We start from the raw sequence: 18,300 nt of genomic DNA, 5'->3' as shown, positions 1-18,300 counted from the left end.
TTACACTGTCGGTCACTTTGTACCAAAAAACCCAACCTCCGCACCGCAAAACCCAAAGCCCCCTCCAGCTCCTGATAAACTAACTGCTGGTGTTCTGCCCTTAAAGTCTGCTTTAAAATTCATGATCTAAGTCACACCTTCAAGAGAAGTTTTAATCTGTAATACAGACAACTCAGTCCCACACAGAAAGGTAGTTTTCTTGTACGTGTAGAAAAAGTTGCTCTTTTGCATGAATTCCCATTAGGGCATGGACATGTCGAATTATGATTGAAGCTTAGAGCTAGATCATATTATTGACAGACTCTTAGAGAAGGCTTTTTTAAAACCATAAAAAGACTTCTGAGAAATAAAACGAGAGGAGGATATCTTAGGACTTTTTCTTGTCAAAATGAATATAAAGCCACTAAAGCCCACGTTTGATGTTGGCATAAGTAGGTCAAGGAACACAGAAGTAGTTTGAAACGTACCTTCTCATAGTCCAGCTGGATTCCAAGAGCAATAATGAGGTACCTGTAGGAGATCTGCAACACAGAACGATGCCGTGTTAGACCAGGACCCGAAAAGTGGCGGCGCAAGGGCTGGCTCGGGCCCCAGACTGCAGGGGCCCGCAAGTGTTTCCACTTTTCTGTGTGGATGACTTGGGGCTGTGGGGGGTGGGCAGGGCATCGGGGGTGCACGCCCCAGTCTGTCATCACAGCCGCCATTCTCACACCTCACTGCTTCACAAATACTGTGGAACCTGCCAGCTTTTGAGGGCTTGAGCCGACGGAGAAGGACGGCAAAGAGGCCGCATTTTGTGCAGTGCTTGTGTTAACGGTTCTTCATGTTGAGGAGGGGGAGAATGACTTTCTAATCTTAAAAACTATCAACTTTTTAAAAACTCTATGGGGTAATGTGTGAAACCAAGTCAAATCTGACCTGTCTTGTGGATGGACCAATAAAATAACTGAGAAGCTGCTCTTTTGAGGGTCATTGAAAAGGATGTGATACAATGTATCTGATATGGTTTAATGATCCATTTGGAATTTAAAAGGCTCCTCTTTAAATATGGGCATTGTGATTATTCATGCTGAGGACAAAAGTCTCCATACTTGTGATGGAAATGTGGGTTGAGGATCAGGAAGAAGACAAATTGAAGCCAGAAAAAGTCAGCAAGAAGGATGTAAAGTAAAAGGACTTGCCGAGGGAACTGGAGATGAAGAATGATTGCAGTGAAAGTCAGGAGCCCCAAAAGGACATCAGGTGATGACTGCCGCACTTTTGTACTGAACAGAGAAGCGCAGGACGCAAGCTGTGCAGATGCAGTTAAAGAAGCGGGATTCCAAGATGAAAGAGTGCTTGGCTCACGCTGGGGAGCAAGAGAAGGAAGTCACTGCAAAGGTCCGGCCCTGGCATCCAGAACACCCAGCTCCATGGTCACCTCCACAGTGAGGCCTTCCTATGACTCAATCTTCCTCTCGGTGGGCCCCTCCCAGCAGCTCCCTTAGCACAGAGCGCATGATGCTTTATAGCCTTGTAGAGTTATACAGCGGTAATGTCCTTCCCACCACATCAAACCTGCCTAGAGGATAAAGGTTGTGTCTTATTCCTTACATTCCTAGAATCTAGCATAGTTGCCAAATTAAAGTGAGGAACTCAGTAATGTTTGTTGGATGAATGGAAGGATGTATGGCGAATTTTAGTTGCTTGTGAAAGTACAATTTATCAAAGTAGATAGATAATATATACATTATCATCTATGTGATTGCCTATCTATAGACAGCGGGTGCCCTGAAATTCCTTGTTCTGTGGGCAAGTGTACCAGGCCCATTAAAAGGCTGACTGAACAGTGCTGAGTCTGCAAGGTATGCGAGGTCAGAGGTGGCATGGGGCCTGGGGGTGATGGTCTACAGGTAAAACAGACGAACACTGCCAACAAGAAAGCCTTTGGTTTGTGCATGCCTTGATGGTTCTATTGGAGCACAATATTGATTATTTTCTTAGGACTAATAATAATAGATAAGCTTAAAATTATGAGAAATCAGCGAGGGAGAAAAAAACCCTAATGTGGCAAAGAATAAAAAGAAAGCCTCAAACCTTTGAATGAGTTCAAGTTTCCAGGCCAAACGATCTAAACCCTAAGGACCTGCAAAAACGTGTAGATAAGACTTTTGAGCAATTGCAGAGCACAGTGCAGACATCCCCAGAAGGCTAAATATGGCAAATACTCTAATTGTATACAGGAGATGAGCGAGGTTACTAACAACTTAGTAAACAGGACGGTCATCCGTTTCAAAAGTAGGCTCATCTACTGAATAGATATTTCTTGGTAATTTGGAAGAAGGAGCATCGACATGGATTCAGACTGCAAACTTGCTTTTAGTCAGTCAACAGTTAAGAACTATGCTGGCACATAGTGGATGCTCAATACATATATTATTTCCTTTTTTCCTTTATTTTCATTTATTCTTTTAAAAATAATAACAGTCACATTTCTTGAACATACTTCTTGCACCTGACAAGCTGCTATCTCCCATGAGATGTTACATGCAGATTTCGGATAAGACTACAGATAGTTTTGCTTTAAAACTCTTGGAAGAAAGTCCCACCAGCTTGCACCAACTTCTTCCCCGGCCCTAAAGCAAAACCCTACAGCTTTCCTAAGAGTCCAAGCCCGAGAGTCTAAGCAGGACTCTGAAGTAAGAACACCTACCAGTGCCTCTCATTCTCAAAAGATAAGACAAGTTTCAATGAGCACAAACCCAACCTCAAAGGGCTCTGAGCTACTCCTGTACTATAAAGGGGTCTGATCAAGGGGGCAGGCACTGCTGTACCAAAGGGATGCTATGGGTTATAAGACGCAAGTCTCCCGGTCCCATTAGCTGGCAGCAGACTGGCCAGGAAAATGAGTTCCAAAGCTCAATCTGAGAATTAAGAACAATCTTGTGTTTTATTTAGTTTGCTCTTCTGGAGATGCTGGGGAAAATAAGTTTATTAACAGGGGAAAATAATATATAAAATTTTTAATTTAAAATAAATAAATGTATATTTTATTAAATAATATATTAAATGTTATTTATTCTAGGATTGTAACAGGGTACAGGGCATATCCCCCACAATCCTTGATTGGGGGAGAGGGGAGTGGATGACAGGGTGTTTAAGATACATTGTGTAACAACGGCAAGTTAATAGCCATGCCCTCCTGAAGGGAAGAGGGCTGCCACAACAAATTGTGTACCTGGCTGAGAACAGTCAGAGACTTGTAACATAGTCGGAATACAGCGCCTGCGAGAGAGGCAGGGGGTGGATGCCCACCCTCCATGTCCATGTGTAGCTGGGAACTTTTGCCCTGACTAAAGATGGCAGCCAAAAGAAGGTGAAAGATATCGGGGAACTGGCAAAATTGGCAGACACTAACACATCATAGGAGGGACTGGATATGAGATCACGCAGGAAGTTCCAGGTCCAGCATTTTAAATGAGGGTGGGCTGAAAGAGAAGCAGGTCCACCATGAGGTCTGGTGTGTATGGGGAAAAGCCACGAGGTCTAGAGTGGAAAAGGAGAGCCACGTGGTCTGGAATAAGAGAGAGGCAGTCTGAAAGCCAGAAACTCAGAGTCACCAGAGTTGGTGGTGCGGCAGGGACCTGCCCAGCCACCCTGATTTGTGAGAGATGCTTGGAGCTGAACCGTGACTGGGAATGCTGAGTTGGAGACTTCTGCTTTTCTGAAAGATGGTACCTCTGACTGTTGTATTCTGAAACTGGCCTGGATTGGCAAAGGGAGGCAGGACTGAGTGTTCTTAAAGGGAGCAAGACTTTATGGCAGAAATCTGCCATCATTCTAAATCTGTATAACCTTCAAATAAACAACCCCTTTCCTTTTTCACCAAACTCTTGCACTGGGAGTCACACTTCTTGGTGTCAGGCAATCAAACCCCACAGCTGTTCCAGAACAGCAGAGGCAGAGTTCTGTAACATGAGGGGAGCCTGACTTGGCAGTGGATCATGGGGAAAAAAAAAAACACCCAGAGGCTTGAACTGACCACAAGCCCAGCGTGAATCAGCATTGTGATAACTGTTGCTAAAAAGGCAAATGCTAACTTAGGCTGTATCTGACTGTAGAGGGGATGGGGCTGTGGAGTTGCTTACTCTTCCAGGAGCCTCTTTCATGGAGGCACTAACCAGTACGATGATGTCTAAAGCAGGATAAAGAACATAGTGAGGGAAAAGAAGACCATGAAATAGGAGGAAAAGTTGAGAAAAGTGGGGGCAAGGGGACAAGTCTGCCTGAAAAGAAAGACTGACATAGACTATAATAAGAACCATCTTCGAATAGTTGAAGGGTTTCTCCATTCACACAAGACATTCTCTCCCATAATACAGGGAGAACAAGAAATAAAAAAGATATTAAGTCCAATAACCCCCTGTAGGCCCAGGAAAGAACAGGAAAAAGTTACAGGAAGGTAGATTCTGCCCATTAAAGACAAAACTTTCATATAACCTATCTGTCTAAAAAAGAAGAGGGATAACATTGTCAGAGAAGTCCTTGACCCTGGGACATGTCAACGCCAACCCATTTTCAATTCAGCCCTCTCCCCCCATGTATCCCCAATGCCAATTACTTGGCTCTATTATTTTTCATTAATGTTCATCACCTCCCAACACCCTTTATAATTTACTTAATATGTCCATTGTCTATTGTATGTCCTCCTACACTAGAATAAAAATCCAGGACAGTAAGGAGTTTTATCTGTTTTCGTTCACTCATATATTCCCTAGAATTTACCTAGCTTATAGTAGATGCTTAATAAATATTTGAGAGAAGGAAGGAAGGAAGGGAGGAAGGAAGGAAGGAAGGAAAGAAGGAAGGAAGGGGGGAAAGAAGGAAGGGAGGAAGGAAAGGTAGGAAAGGAGGGAGGCCACAAGGTAGGCAGGTAATCTTGGCCTGGGTTCAGGGAAAAGCTACACAGAATCTCTGGACTCCATGAAATTAAATGCAAAATTTGTTGCATAAGTGAATTTTCCTAGAGCAGGCTTTTATCGGGTGCTCAAAAGATCCATGACCCAAGGAAAGGTTAAGAATGCCTGCAGCCAGTGAGTTCCTGCCAAGGGGTTGGACTTGAAAACCTTTCAGTTCCCACCAACTCTCAAATTCTACAATTCTGTTTAAATGCCAGAGTGCCCGATTTGGACAGCAAGCAGGAAGGGTATTAAGGCCAACAACACCCTGGGGCCCCAAGAACCATGGGAGGCTGGAACAGGCAGGGTGCAGCATGACAGCTGCCTGCTGCTGTCCTGGGCTCAGCGGCAGATGAGGGGACATGACACTGCAGATGGCTTCTGAGCCTGTGGTCTCACCATCCTGTTCTCATGCCCCCAGTCAAACACAGGAGCAGCAGTTTCTGAAAAGCTTTAATCCCTGGGTGGTGGAGGTAGCAGGAGATTTCCAAATGGTGCTAATCCATTATGAGCCTCAAGCTCCAGCAGCCACAATTGTCCTTAGCCCTGGCACAAACCTCAGTCACACTGTTCCCTTATGACTCTGGCAGAGTGTCCCCCAGTGTGACTGGAATGGATCTATTCAAACATCCCCCTCCTCTGGGAAGCCAGCTGTCAGGTAGAGAAGCTGGCAGCTTCAAAGGAAAAAGGAGGAAGGTGTCTCCTATTTTAACGCATGGCAGTGTTATTTGTTCAGTAAACATTTCAATGCAAGACACTGTACCAAACAATAGGGCAAACAGTGGGCATTCATAAATACTTGTCTTAGTTGTTCATTTATTAAATTCAACATCACTCTGTCCTTCCATCTTTCCCATCTTCCATTCACCACATGCCCTCCCATCTTGTGCAGTGTTTAACTCACACACACACACACACACACACATGCACACACACATATACATACCACCCTCCCACCATGAAGCTGTTCAGTTTGATAATAGCTGTGCATTTCACACAAGCCCTCAGATTAACAAAAGCCGAAGGATCCAGGGGTTACCTCCTTGCCATTGTCCATGCGGATGCAATTCTTGTCTGGGTTCAGCTCAACCACTCGAGCTTTGATCCACTCCACACCAGACGGAATCACACTCGCTGTGGGACGGCCAGATGAGGACAGCTGTTTGGCGCCAGCACCCACCAGCGTCCAGATTGGCTGGTAGAAATGTCTCTGAGAAACAAAGTATTTGCAGATTTATTTCAATTTGAGGCTAAAGTGTCATAGCTAAAGGTGCATGCACTAGACTCTCAATTACTCCCTGCTGACCCTTGGAGTAGCACACAGGAAGTCTCCAGGTGAGTCTTCCTCACCCCACCGCCCTTAGTATGTTAAGCTCTGAAGGGCAGTCACCTATAAGAATTCTGCCAATATCATAAAAAAAAAAAAAGCCATAAACTATCATTAGTAACCACGGTATTATTTATTGCTGACAGTTGATTTGGGGTTTAACATGTACATGTTATATATACACGTATATATACCTGCATTATAGATACATTTATATGCACAGAAATACAGAAAAAGTAAGCCCAGTAGCCTAAATATGGCTCCTCAGAAGTTCGTGGGTACTCTGGCAAGTCTGAAAAGTTTACAGCCACTCTGGGAATCCTCAAAACTTCATTAACTTCCAACTGTGTGTGCCAAGCCCGTGGAAGGCACAGACATTCCCCATCAGCCCTATTAGCCCCCTTCTCCTTTCCCTGAGAGTATACACCAAAGCCTGGAGGTGCCAAATGCTAGCCCATAATTCAACATATGCCCAAACTCCCACTGTTTTCTGAAGTCCTCTTGCTTCAGATGATCCACTCAGGATCTAAGGTAGTTGTGAAGGTTCTGGATGCAGGGGCTAAGGGCAGCTGATTTAATGGCACTGAGAATCCCAGTTCACTGATGGAGTGCACTGGGGACCCAGAGTTCTCAGCACTGCCCGAACACCTCAGCTGGCTGGGCAGAATTGCCAGTGGAATAGCTTTGCAATCTCCCCATTGCTATTAACGGATGTGATCGCAGAGGACAGGGCAGGTGGGAGAGCTGAATGATTTCAAGTCCACCTTAGACAGAAAAAGGAATAAAAACACCAGCTCGGATTTTTTTTTTTCTTACACTACAAATAAGCATTAGCTCCAGCAGTCACTGAAGCAGACACAGGAGGGAAAGTGCCAACCATATGAGCCACTGGCAGCTCCTTCGAGACAAGGGGCAAACCAGACGTGCTCTGGCATCCTGAACTGTGTCCAGGCCTCTGTCTCATTACAGAGAGTAGTCTCTGTCCATGGGTTAGCTGCAACAGGCCACCAGACATAGCTCTCAGACCACTGGCATTTAAAATGTTTTCCCCGAATTAGTCACTTTAAAAAGGAAAATAACAAAGAGCACCCTCTGGTCTCCTCTCAGACGGCAGCATGCCAGCCAGGGCCTGCAGCAAAGCCTGGGCAGCCCCAGTACTGGAGAGACTTCTTGGAAAGCAGTGTGCCTTTCCTGCCCAACCCACCCCGCCAAACAGGCTCCAGATCTATTTTACTCCTCCCCCCACACACACCAAAAGGAAACAGTTCCCAACTGGTGCATGCCTGGCTCCTTAAGAAACATAGACAAACCACCAAAAATCTTGAATATTTATCTGTAGCTTTTGGACAATTTTTAAATGTTTTTCATGAAATAGTGCCTTACATACAAACACTTCCCAACTTCCCTCCTGGTGTTCGCTACCTTTTTCTGCCTTATAACCTGTTTATAATTCCTTGTACTTAAATTCCTGAAACCCACTGATACCTTCCCAGGGGCCTCCCTGTCCCTGCACTCAACACCCTTTCTCCAGACTGGACCAGAGATAGCAAAGTGCAAGGACCATCGGTTCTCCTCTGGACATGATGTTGAAGGCAGAGGGCCTCATGGGTTGAGTTATACTGAAGTTCTAAACCTGGTACCTATGAATGTGACCTTATTTGGAAATAGGGTCTTTGCAGATGTAATCAAATGAAGAGAACTGTGAGAGAATAAGTATCTATTGTTTTAAGACACTCAGTTTGTAGTAATGTTATGCAGGCCTAAGAAACTCATACAAAGAACATAAAAAGCCAAGAGATCTGTCCTCTCTCCCTCCCTCTCCCTTCTCCAATCCTTTCTGACTGATTTTTGTGCCCAGAGCACTAGCCTGGGGACTTGACAACTCAGTGCCTGACAGCCGCCCCGCCCCACCCCCAGTGCACGCATCGGCATGCGCGCACGCACACACACACACACACACACACTCAGAATGGGAGGCGTACCTCACTGGGCTCCACAACGGCCACATTCTCTGCACCCACTCTCCTCTTCATACGGGAGGCCATGGTGATCCCACCACTGCCCCCACCCAGCACGAGCACCTCATAGTGGTTCTTAGCTGCGAGGCCAGTCCCTGTGTGTAGCTGAAGTGGGCTGGCCTGCTGAGCACCCAGCCTGAGAAAGCAGGTGAAGAGCCGGGCTCGGGGGCTGGACATCACAGCGACCAGTGGGGTCATCTTCACACTAGATCCAGCTAGAAAGGAACAGATGAGGCTATGAGTGAGGAAGGGACCACTACGTGACCAAAGCACTTTTTTCTGGAAGAAGGGGGCTGGCATCTTGTTGGGAACCACCCTGCCTGGTTTCAGAAGCTGTAACCCCCCATGGCTAAGGCTGAGTGAGAGACCTTGGGACCCTAAGCCACTAAGGAGACAAAGTTTATCTCCCTGGCAGGGGCGCTGCCTCTGCCCCCTTTATTTCACCCTGCTTGGCCCTGAGCCTGATCAGTTAGCCAATGACGGCTAAGATTCCTCAAGGAAGGGATGACCTACGACAGGCATGGTCACAGAGAAGCCCCAGGGAAGGAATTGGGGGGCTGTAGAAAAAGGGGGTGATGGACTCTTGTCCCTCAGCTTTGACACAGCCTGAGTCCTCATTCTGTCTGCAAGAAGTCTCCTAATCTCTTGGCTGCCTTAATTCCTCTGCCTGATTTAAGCCTGAAACAATGACTGAGGGCGGTACAGCCCTGTGCTGGAAAGGGCGGATTCAGCATGGTGATCAGGCCTAAGAAAGAAAACATAAAATCCTATGAAACCTGCTTTGCTAAGAATGTCCTCAAATTTCTGATAAGGGTCCAAGCATGAAATAACTTTGTTTCCCAAAGTTTTATAGCCCTTAAGCTAACTGACCCTGACTCAGAATAAGCCCTTGTAGTTCTTTGTACGTTATCTATTGTTTGATCCTTATTGCCTGACAATGATTGGTGAGCTTTACCTGTATTCCTGTGCAAATTGAACCCAATAAAAGCCCATTGAGGAAAAGGCTTTTGGCCCCCTCTCCTTTGAGAGATCGGCCACCTTTCCTCCCCAAGGGGATCATGTCTTGGTAGACTTATTCTCATCTGAGGCAGATGGGGGGCTCTGAGGGCAAAGCTCCCCTACCATATCTGGCCCCACAATCTCTCCTCAAGACCTCCTCCCCAGCTGGCTGTAATCCCAAAGTCTCCTGACAGCACAAATTGGTAAGGGACCACAGGCTAAGCTTCCATTTCTCCCCTTCCTCCTTCTTTTAGGGCATCTAGGACTTCATCTGAACCCAGTAAGCCTCACCTTTTAAATTCTAATAGTTTGTCTGTACTCATCCTTGTCCATCCAAAAATTCTATGGCATCCTGTGGTTGCATCCAGCTGTCACCCATTCTCCTCTTGAACACACACCTCAAGTGTCTCTTTGTCTTTTCAGTCCACCAAAGACGTAGGAGTCTGTAGACTGACACCTGTACAAGTTCTTGGCATGGGGCCCCTCAGACCCTGCTGAAACAGAAATAGTCCAGCAGGAAACCCACCCTCTGCAGCTCAGAGTTCACACCAAGAAATTCAGGACCCTGGCCCCACTCAGAGTCCCCTGGCTCTGCTTGCCCAGGGACATGCCATTTCATCAAATCATGGGCTACAGACATGCAAGCAAAGGCCCTCCACACCTTTGGCAATTTCAACCAGATAATAAAAAAGTCATAAAAAGAGTCCTGCCTGCTCCACTCCAGGAAGACAAACAACCCAATTAAAAAATGGGCAAAGGACTTGAACAGACACTTCTCCAAGGAAGACATACAGAGGGCCCAGAGACATATGAAAAGATGCTCAGCATCACTAGCCATCAGAGAGATGCAAATTAAACCCACAATGAGGTACCACCTCACACCAGTCAGAGTGGCCAACATAAACAAATCAACAAACAAGTGTTGGAGAGGATGTGGAGAAAAGGGAACCCTAGTACACTGTTGGTGGGAATGCAGACTAGTGAGGCCACTGTGGAAAACAGTATGGAATTTCCTCAGAAAACTAAAAATGGAACTGCCCTTTGACCCAGCAATTCCGCTGCTGGGATTATACCCTAAGAACCCTAAAACACCCATCCAAAAGAACCTATGCACCCCAATGTTCATAGCAGCACAATTTACAATAGCCAAGTACTGGAAGCAACCTAAGTGCCCATCAGCAAATGAGTGGATCAAAAATCTATGGTACATTTACACAATGGAATTCTACGCAGCAGAGAGAAAGAAGGAGCTTATACCCTTTGCAACAGCATGGATGGAACTGGAGAGCATTATGCTAAGTGAAATAAGGCAGGCGGTGAGGGACAAATACCATATGATCTCACCTTTAACTGGAACATAATCAACAAAAGAAAAAAGCAAACAAAATATAACCAGAGACATTGAAGTTAAGAACAATCTAACAATAGCCAGAGGGGAGTGGGGAGGGGACAGTGGGGAGAGGGGTTTACAGGAACTACTATAAAGGACACATGAACAAAATCAAGGGGGAGGGTGGAGGCGGGGGGAGGGAGGTGGGTTCAAATGGGGTGGGGTGCAGGGATGGGGAGAAACTGCAGCAGACAACTGTAATTGAGTAACAACAAAAATTAAAAAAAAAAAAAAACAGAGTCCTGCTTGGTATCATAAAGTTATATTTTAAGTAAAGAATATACACATGCTGCTGACCAGTCTTTTATTATATACAACCAGTAAACAATTTCCCCTTAATAGTTCCTCAGGAAGACACACTTAACCTTTAGAAAAAGGCATATCTGCTCTGAATATTAAGGCGGTGAGGAAATGAAGGCTTCTCAAGACACAGGCCTTGGCTTGCTCCCACCCACAGAACTGGCCTGATGCCTTGGATACCATCTACTTGACTAACTGGAAGGGCCCAGAACCAAAATATCTCCCTGCCTGAGTATTACCATGCCCCAAATTCCAACATCAGGTTCATTCCTTCGGGTTCAACAAACTGTTCCAGGAACCCTTTGTTCAAATGCAAGGACGCAGCTGGGGTTAACACTTCTAGCTGCTCAGATCACTAACTTCTTAATGGAAATGATTTAATTATATCATTTTCCCTCAAAACTGGAGAAGAGGAAAGCTACATGAGGGGATTAAAGAATGCTGAGAGGGGAAAAGGGCTCTGACAGGAAGAAGGAAAGGCCCTGGAGGAGGGAGAAATGACAGGAAGTGAGAAGGAGGAGCCAGAGAGCTGACTTTAATTTGGATGAACTTGATTCCAGTGCTTTGGCACCCTGATAGCTTCCTCAACGTTTCAGATCTGAGAAGTGACCCAGCGATTTGGGGGCCCACAGAAAGTAAGGCAGGTTCATACATTGTTGCTGCAAGCCTCAAATCTGTAAGACTCTTCTAGAAAACAAGGTTTATCATCCTTTGACCCTGTATTTCCATTTCTGGGACTCTTCTCTAATACTGAAGAAGACAAACCTCTACAAAGATGTATCTCACATATTCATTCATAATGCAGGGTCAGCCCTCGGTTAACTGGTTTGTGGACTGGATCCAAATCACAGAAAAAACTCCACACTGGCCAGGGAAAGCCCAGGTGCCAGACTATTTCAACCAAGGTTAATTTATGATTATTTCCATTTCATATGGGGGGACCGGGGGAGGAAGGCAGGGATAGCAGTCTGAATGTCAAAACTTTGGGGAAAGGTTAAGTAAAATATGTTTACACAAGATGATTATATAAAGACATTATAAAAGACTACATAGGTCCTTCCAAATTATATTTACAAAGTGCTCATGTTATAATCAGTATGCAAATTGGAAATACAATATGAGCAATTGAGCTCAACTATTAAGGGAAAATGCACTAAAAAAGACAGCAAAATGTTAACACTGGGTGAGTGGTTTTCTGTAGGTTTTAGAATAATGGGTGATTTTGATTTGTCTGCTTTTCTGTATTGTATAAAATTTCTACCATATACATATATTAATGTAATGATAATTTTGTCCTTTTTAAATTAAATTTATTGGAGTGACACTGGTTAATAAGATTATGTATGTTTCAAGTCACATTTCTATGACACATGATCTGTACATTGCATCATGTGCCCACCACCCAAAGTCAAATCATCTTCCCTCACCATATATGTGGCCCCCTTTACCCTTCACTAAACCCTACCCCCAACCCTCTTAAACACCAAATGTTGCCTGTGTTTATGAGTTTCAGTTTTACATCCCACATGAGTGAAATCATATGTTTCTTAGCTTTTTTTCACTGACATTTCTCTTAGCATGATATTCTCAAGATAAAAGACTTTGATAATAATAACTAACATATATTAAGTCCTCTACATAAGCATTTATCTTGTAAGTTGGCTATCATTATCATCCCCATTTTACAGATGATAAAACTAAGGCAGGGAGCAATTAAATGACTACTTCAAGGTCATACAGCCCATAAGTGGTAGACAGTGATTTGAACCCAGGCACTCTGGTGCCAGTCCCTTCTTTAAATCATACACTCTGCTATCTCCATGATCTTTATCAACAACAAGACACTAATAATGTGACAAAGTTACATTTTTTTATTTATTTATTTTTATTCAGTTACAATTGTCGGCATTTTCTCCCCTTCCCTCCACCCCACCCCAGCCAGTCCCACCTCCCTCCCCCACCTCTACCCACCCCTCTCCCCACTATCCCCTCCCCACTCTCCTGTGGCTATTGTTACAATGTTCTTAATTTCAATGTCTCTGGTTATATTTTGTTTGCTTTTTTCTTTTGTTGATTATGTTCCAGTTAAAGGTGAGATCATATGGTATTTGTCCCTCACCGCCTGCCTTATTTCACTTAGCATAATGCTCTCCAGTTCCATCCATGCTGTTGCAAAGGGTATAAGCTCCTTCTTTCTCTCTGCTGCGTAGAATTCCATTGTGTAAATGTACCATAGATTTTTGATCCACTCATTTGCTGATGGGCACTTAGGTTGCTTCCAGTACTTGGCTATTGTAAATTGTGCTGCTATGAACATTGGGGTGCATAGGTTCTTTTGGATGGGTGTTTCAGGGTTCTTAGGGTATAATCCCAGCAGCGGAATTGCTGGGTCAAAGGGCAGTTCCATTTTTAGTTTTCTGAGGAAATTCCATACTGTTTTCCACAGTGGCCTCACTAGTCTGCATTCCCACCAACAGTGTACTAGGGTTCCCTTTTCTCCACATCCTCTCCAACATTTGTTTGTTGATTTGTTTATGTTGGCCACTCTGAACTGGTGTGAGGTGGTACCTCACTGTGGTTTTAATTTGCATCTCTCTGATGGCTAGTGATGCTGAGCATCTTTTCATATGTCTCTGGGCCCTCTGTATGTCTTCCTTGGAGAAGTGTCTGTTCAAGTCCTTTGCCCATTTTTTAATTGGGTTGTTTGTCTTCCTGGAGTGCAGTCGTGTGAGTTCTTTATATATTTTGAGATGAAGCCCTTGTCTGAGGTATCATTAGCAAATATGTTTTCCCATACTGTTGGTTCTCTTTGTAATTTGGTGCTGTTTTCTTTAGCCATGCAGAAGCTTTTTATTTTGATGAGGTCCCATTTGTTTATTCTTTCCTTTATGTCCCTTGCTTTAGGGGACGTGTCTGTGAGGATGTTGCTGCATGGAATGTCTGAGAGTTTCCTGCCAATGTTTTCCTCTAGGACTTTTATGGTATTACAACTTATATTTAAGTCTTTTATCCATCTTGAATTTATTTTTGTGTATGGTGTAAGTTGGTGATCAAGTTTCATTTTTTTGCATGTAGCTGTCCAGATCTCCCAACACCATTTGCTGAAGAGGCTGTTTTTGCTCCATTTTATGCCCCTGCCTCCTTTGTCAAATATTAATTGACCGTAAAGACTTGGGTTTATTTCTGGGCTCTCTGTTCTGTTCCATTGGTCTATGTGCCTGTTTTTATGCCAGTACCAGGCTGTTTTGATTACAGTGGCCTTGTAGTACAGTTTGATATCAGGTATTGTGATCCCTCCTGCTTTGTTCTTTTTCCTCAGAATTGCTGCAGCTATTCGGGGTCATTTATGGTTCCATATAAATTTCTGAAATGTTTGTTCTATATCTGTGAAATATGTCATTGGTACTTTAATAGGGATTGCACTGAATCTATAAATCACTTTGGGTAGTATGGTCATTTTGATGATGTTAATTCTTCCAATCCATGAGCATGGTACATGCTTCCATTTGTTTGTGTCTTCCTCAATTTCTTTCTTCAGTGTTGTGTAGTTTTCTGAGTACAGGTCTTTTGCCTCCTTGGTTAGGTTGATTCCTAGGTACTTTATTTTTCTTGTTGCTATATCAAATGGGATTTTTTTCCCTGATTTCTGTTTCAGCAGTTAGCTTGTTGGTATACAGCAATGCCTTTGATTTCTTAGTATTGACTTTGTATCCAGCTGTTTTGCCAAATTCATTTATTAGGTCAAGTAGTTTTTTGGTGGAGTCTATAGGATTTTCCATGTACACTATCATGTCATCTGCAAACAGTGACAGTTTCATTTCCTCCTTTCCAATTTGGATACCTTTTATTGCTTTTTCTTGTATGATTGCTGTGGCTAGGACTTCCAGTACTATGTTGAATAGGAGTGGTGAGAGAGGGCATCCTTGTCTTGTTCCTGATCTTAGTGGGAAAGCTCTAAGTTTTTGTCCATTGAGTATGATGTTGGCTATAGGTCTCTCGTATATGGCCTTTATTATGTTGAAGAATGCTCCCTCTATTCCCACTGTGTTGAGTGTTTTTATCATAAATGGGTGCTGTACCTTATCAAATGCTTTTTCCGCATCTATTGATATGATCAAGTGGTTTTTGTCTTTGCTTTTGTTTATGTGGTGTATTGTTTATTGATTTACAAATATTGTACCATCCTTGCATCCCTGGGATGAATCCCACTTGATCATGGTGTATGATCTTTTTAATGTATTGCTGGATGCGGTTTGCTAATATTTTGTTGAGGATTTTAGCATCTATGTTCATCAGTGATATTTTCTGAAGTTTTCTTTCTTTGTTATGTCTTTATCTGGTTTTGGGATTAGGATGATGTTGGCTTCGTAAAACGGGTTTGGCAGTCTTCCATCTTCTTGAATTTTTTGAAGTAATCTGTGGAGGATGGGGATTAGCTCTCCTTTAAATGCTCTGCAGAATTCTCCTATGAAACCATCTGGTCCAGGGCTTTTGTGTATCAGAAGCTTTTTGATTACTGTTTCAATTTCATCAGGCATTACTGGTCTGTTCAGGCTTTGTGCTTCTTCCTCATTGAGTTTGGAAGGTTATATTTTTCTAGAAATTTTTCCATTTCATCTAGGTTTTCAAATTTTCTGGCATACAGTTCTTCGTAGTAATTTCTTACAATCCTTTGTATCTCAGTGGTATCCGTTGTAGTCTCTCCTCTTTCATTTCTAATTGTGTTTATTTGGATCCCCTCTCTTTTTTTCTTGATGAGCCTGCTTAAGGGCTTGTCAATTTTGTTTATCTTTTCAAAGAACAAGCTCCTGGATTCGTTGATCCTTACAATTGTGCTTTTAGTCTCTATGTCATTTAATTCTGCTCTGATCTTGGTTATTTCCTTCCTTCTACTTGCTCTGGGCTGTCTTTGTTGTTGTTCCTCGAGTTCTTGTTGGTGTATGGTTAGGTTGTTTATTTGAGCTGTTTCTATTCTTTTTAGGTAGGCCTGTATCGCTATAAACTTCCCTCTCAGGACTGCCTTTGCTGTGTCCCATAGGTTTTGGGTTGTTGTGAGTTCATTTTCATTTGTTTCCAGAAACTTTTTGATTTCTTCTCTGATCTCATTTTTCACCCATTCATTGTTTAATAGCATGCTATTCAATCTCCATGTTTTTGAGTGTTTGGGGGTTTTTTCCTTGAGGTTTGTTTCTAGTTTCAGTCCCTTATGGTCAGAGAAAATGCTTGATATGATTTCCATTTTCTTGAATTTGTTGAGGCTTGTTTTGTGTCCTATCATGTGGTCTATCTTTGAAAATGTTCCATGTGTATTTGAAAAGAATGTGTAATTTGCTTCTTTGGGATGAAAGGCTCTATATATATCAGTTAAGTCCATTTCATCCAAGGCCTTGTTCAATGCCACAATATCTTTGTTGATATTTTGTTTAGAAGATCTGTCCATCTTTGACAGTGGGGTATTAAAATCCCCGACTATAATTGTGTTGCTGTCAATATCTTTCTTGAAGTCCTCCAAGATTTTCTTTATGTATTTGGGTGCTCCTATGTTGGGAGCATATATATTTACAATGTTTATGTCTTCTTGGTGGATTCTTACTTTGAGTATTATGAAGTGACCATCTGGGTCTCTCTTTATGGCCCTTTTTTTGAAGTCTATTTTGTCTGATATGAGTATTGCTACCCCTGTTTTTTTTTTCCTGTCCATTTGCTTGGAATATTTGTTTCCAGCCCTTCACTTCAGTCTGTGTAGGTCTTTTGTCCTGAGGTGGGTCTCTTATAGGTAGCATATGTGTGGGTCATGCTTTCTTATACATTCAGCTATTCTATGTCTTTTGATTGGAGCATTTAATCCATTTACATTTAAGGTTATTATTGATAGGTATTTATTCATTACTGATTCTTTGTACCTGTGTTCCTCCCTCTTTCTCTCTTTTCCTTCCTTTCCTTACAGCAGCCCCTTTAGCATCTCTTGCAGAGCTGGTTTGGTGGAGGTATATTCTTTTAGACTTCTTTTGTCTGGGAAACTCCTTATTTGGCCTTCTATCTTGATTGAGAGCCTTGCTGTGTACAGTAGTCTTGGTTGCAGTCCTCTGGTTCTCATTACTTGGAATATTTTTTGCCATTCTCTTCTGTCTTGGAGCGTTTCCATTGAGAAGTCAGTTGCTAACCTTATTGGAGCTCCCTTGTATGTTACTTCCTTTTTTTTCCCTTGCTGCCTTTAAGATTCTTTCTTTGTCTTGGAATTTTGCCATTTTAATTATGATGTATCTTGCAGTGGGCCTCTTTGGGTTCCTCTTGATTAGGACTCTCTGTGTTTCCTGGATTTGTGTGACTTTTTCTCTCATCAAATTAGGGAAATTTTCCATCATTACTTTTTCAAACAGGTTTTCTATCCCTTGCTCTTCCTCTTCTCCTTCTGGTATCCATATTATACGGATATTATTGCGTTTCATGTTGTCCTGCCTTTCCCTTAACCCCTCTTCATTCTTTCTGAGCCTCTTTTCCTTTTCTTGCTCATTCTGGGTTTTTTTCTACCTTTTCCTCCAGTTCGCTGATCTGGTCCTCTGCTTCATCAAGCCTGCTTTTGATTCCTTCTACTGTGTTCTTCAGTTCAGAAATTGTATTGTTCACTTCCTCTTGGCCTTTGTTGATAGTTTCTATTTCCTTTTTCATGTTGATATAGTTTGCAGTGAGTTCACTGTAGTTTCCCTGTAGTTTTTGGTAATTCTGTGTGAACTCATTAAGCTTCCTCATAACCAGTTCCTTTAACTCAGAATCTGATAGTTGACTTGCCTCTTTTTCATTTAGCATTGTTTCTGAGACTTCCCCCTTTCCTTTCATTTGGGGATTGTTTCTTTGTCTTCCCATTGTTTGTGAGATTCTTCCTGTTAGCCTCTGATTCTTAAGTTTCTCTGTTCTGACCCCCTGAGTTTTTGGTATAAACTTCTGTGGTAGAATACCTGTGAGATTTTGCATACAGTCTCCTTGATCTCCTGATCTTACTGACCTTGGGCTGTGGTTTCTTTTGGCTCTGTGTATGTCTTTGGTTTTTGGTTCTTGTTGGGTCTTTCCTTGGTGGGTCTTTCCCACCAGCTGGTTATTTGAGGGTCAGTCTGTCCCCCACCTCTTGTCTTCTGTTGTGCAGGTGTGGGCAGGTTGTGTTGGAGCTGGTTCTTCCATGTTTACAAGGTTTTGAGGCTTTTCTCTTGCTCTTGTTCAGTTGTTTGTTCTCACTATTTAGTTGTATCTCCAGATAGGTCCTGGGTTGAATTAGTGTGACTTCCACTCCCTCTTTCACCTTCTTCTGTTGTTATCTGTTGGTGATTCCTTTGT

At 43.1% G+C, this 18,300-nt stretch overlaps 1 protein-coding gene across 2 annotated transcripts in view; it reads right to left on the bottom strand.

Annotated features, from left to right (window-relative positions):
• Positions 1–18,300, bottom strand: part of SQOR (sulfide quinone oxidoreductase) — a 53,355-nt gene that overhangs the window by 19,954 nt on the left and 15,101 nt on the right. Inside the window, exons 2-4 of one of the 2 annotated variants that reach the window (XM_045201858.3) lie at positions 8,346–8,497; positions 5,977–6,147; positions 468–521 (exon numbers count right to left, since the gene is read on the bottom strand). In XM_045201858.3, coding sequence (XP_045057793.2) covers positions 468–521; positions 5,977–6,147; positions 8,346–8,480 — 360 coding nt within the window. In that variant the 5' untranslated portion in view covers positions 8,481–8,497. Of the gene's footprint in view, positions 1–467; positions 522–5,976; positions 6,148–8,246; positions 8,498–18,300 lie in introns of both variants that reach the window. The other variant, XM_024568277.4, reaches the window with a different exon arrangement.

The sequence above is a fragment of the Desmodus rotundus genome, chromosome 7, assembly GCF_022682495.2.
Source record: "Desmodus rotundus isolate HL8 chromosome 7, HLdesRot8A.1, whole genome shotgun sequence".
Taxonomy (NCBI): Eukaryota; Metazoa; Chordata; class Mammalia; order Chiroptera; family Phyllostomidae; genus Desmodus; species Desmodus rotundus.
The sequence above is the reverse complement of the archived record's forward strand: the minus strand, read 5'-3'. Positions and strand labels throughout refer to the sequence as shown.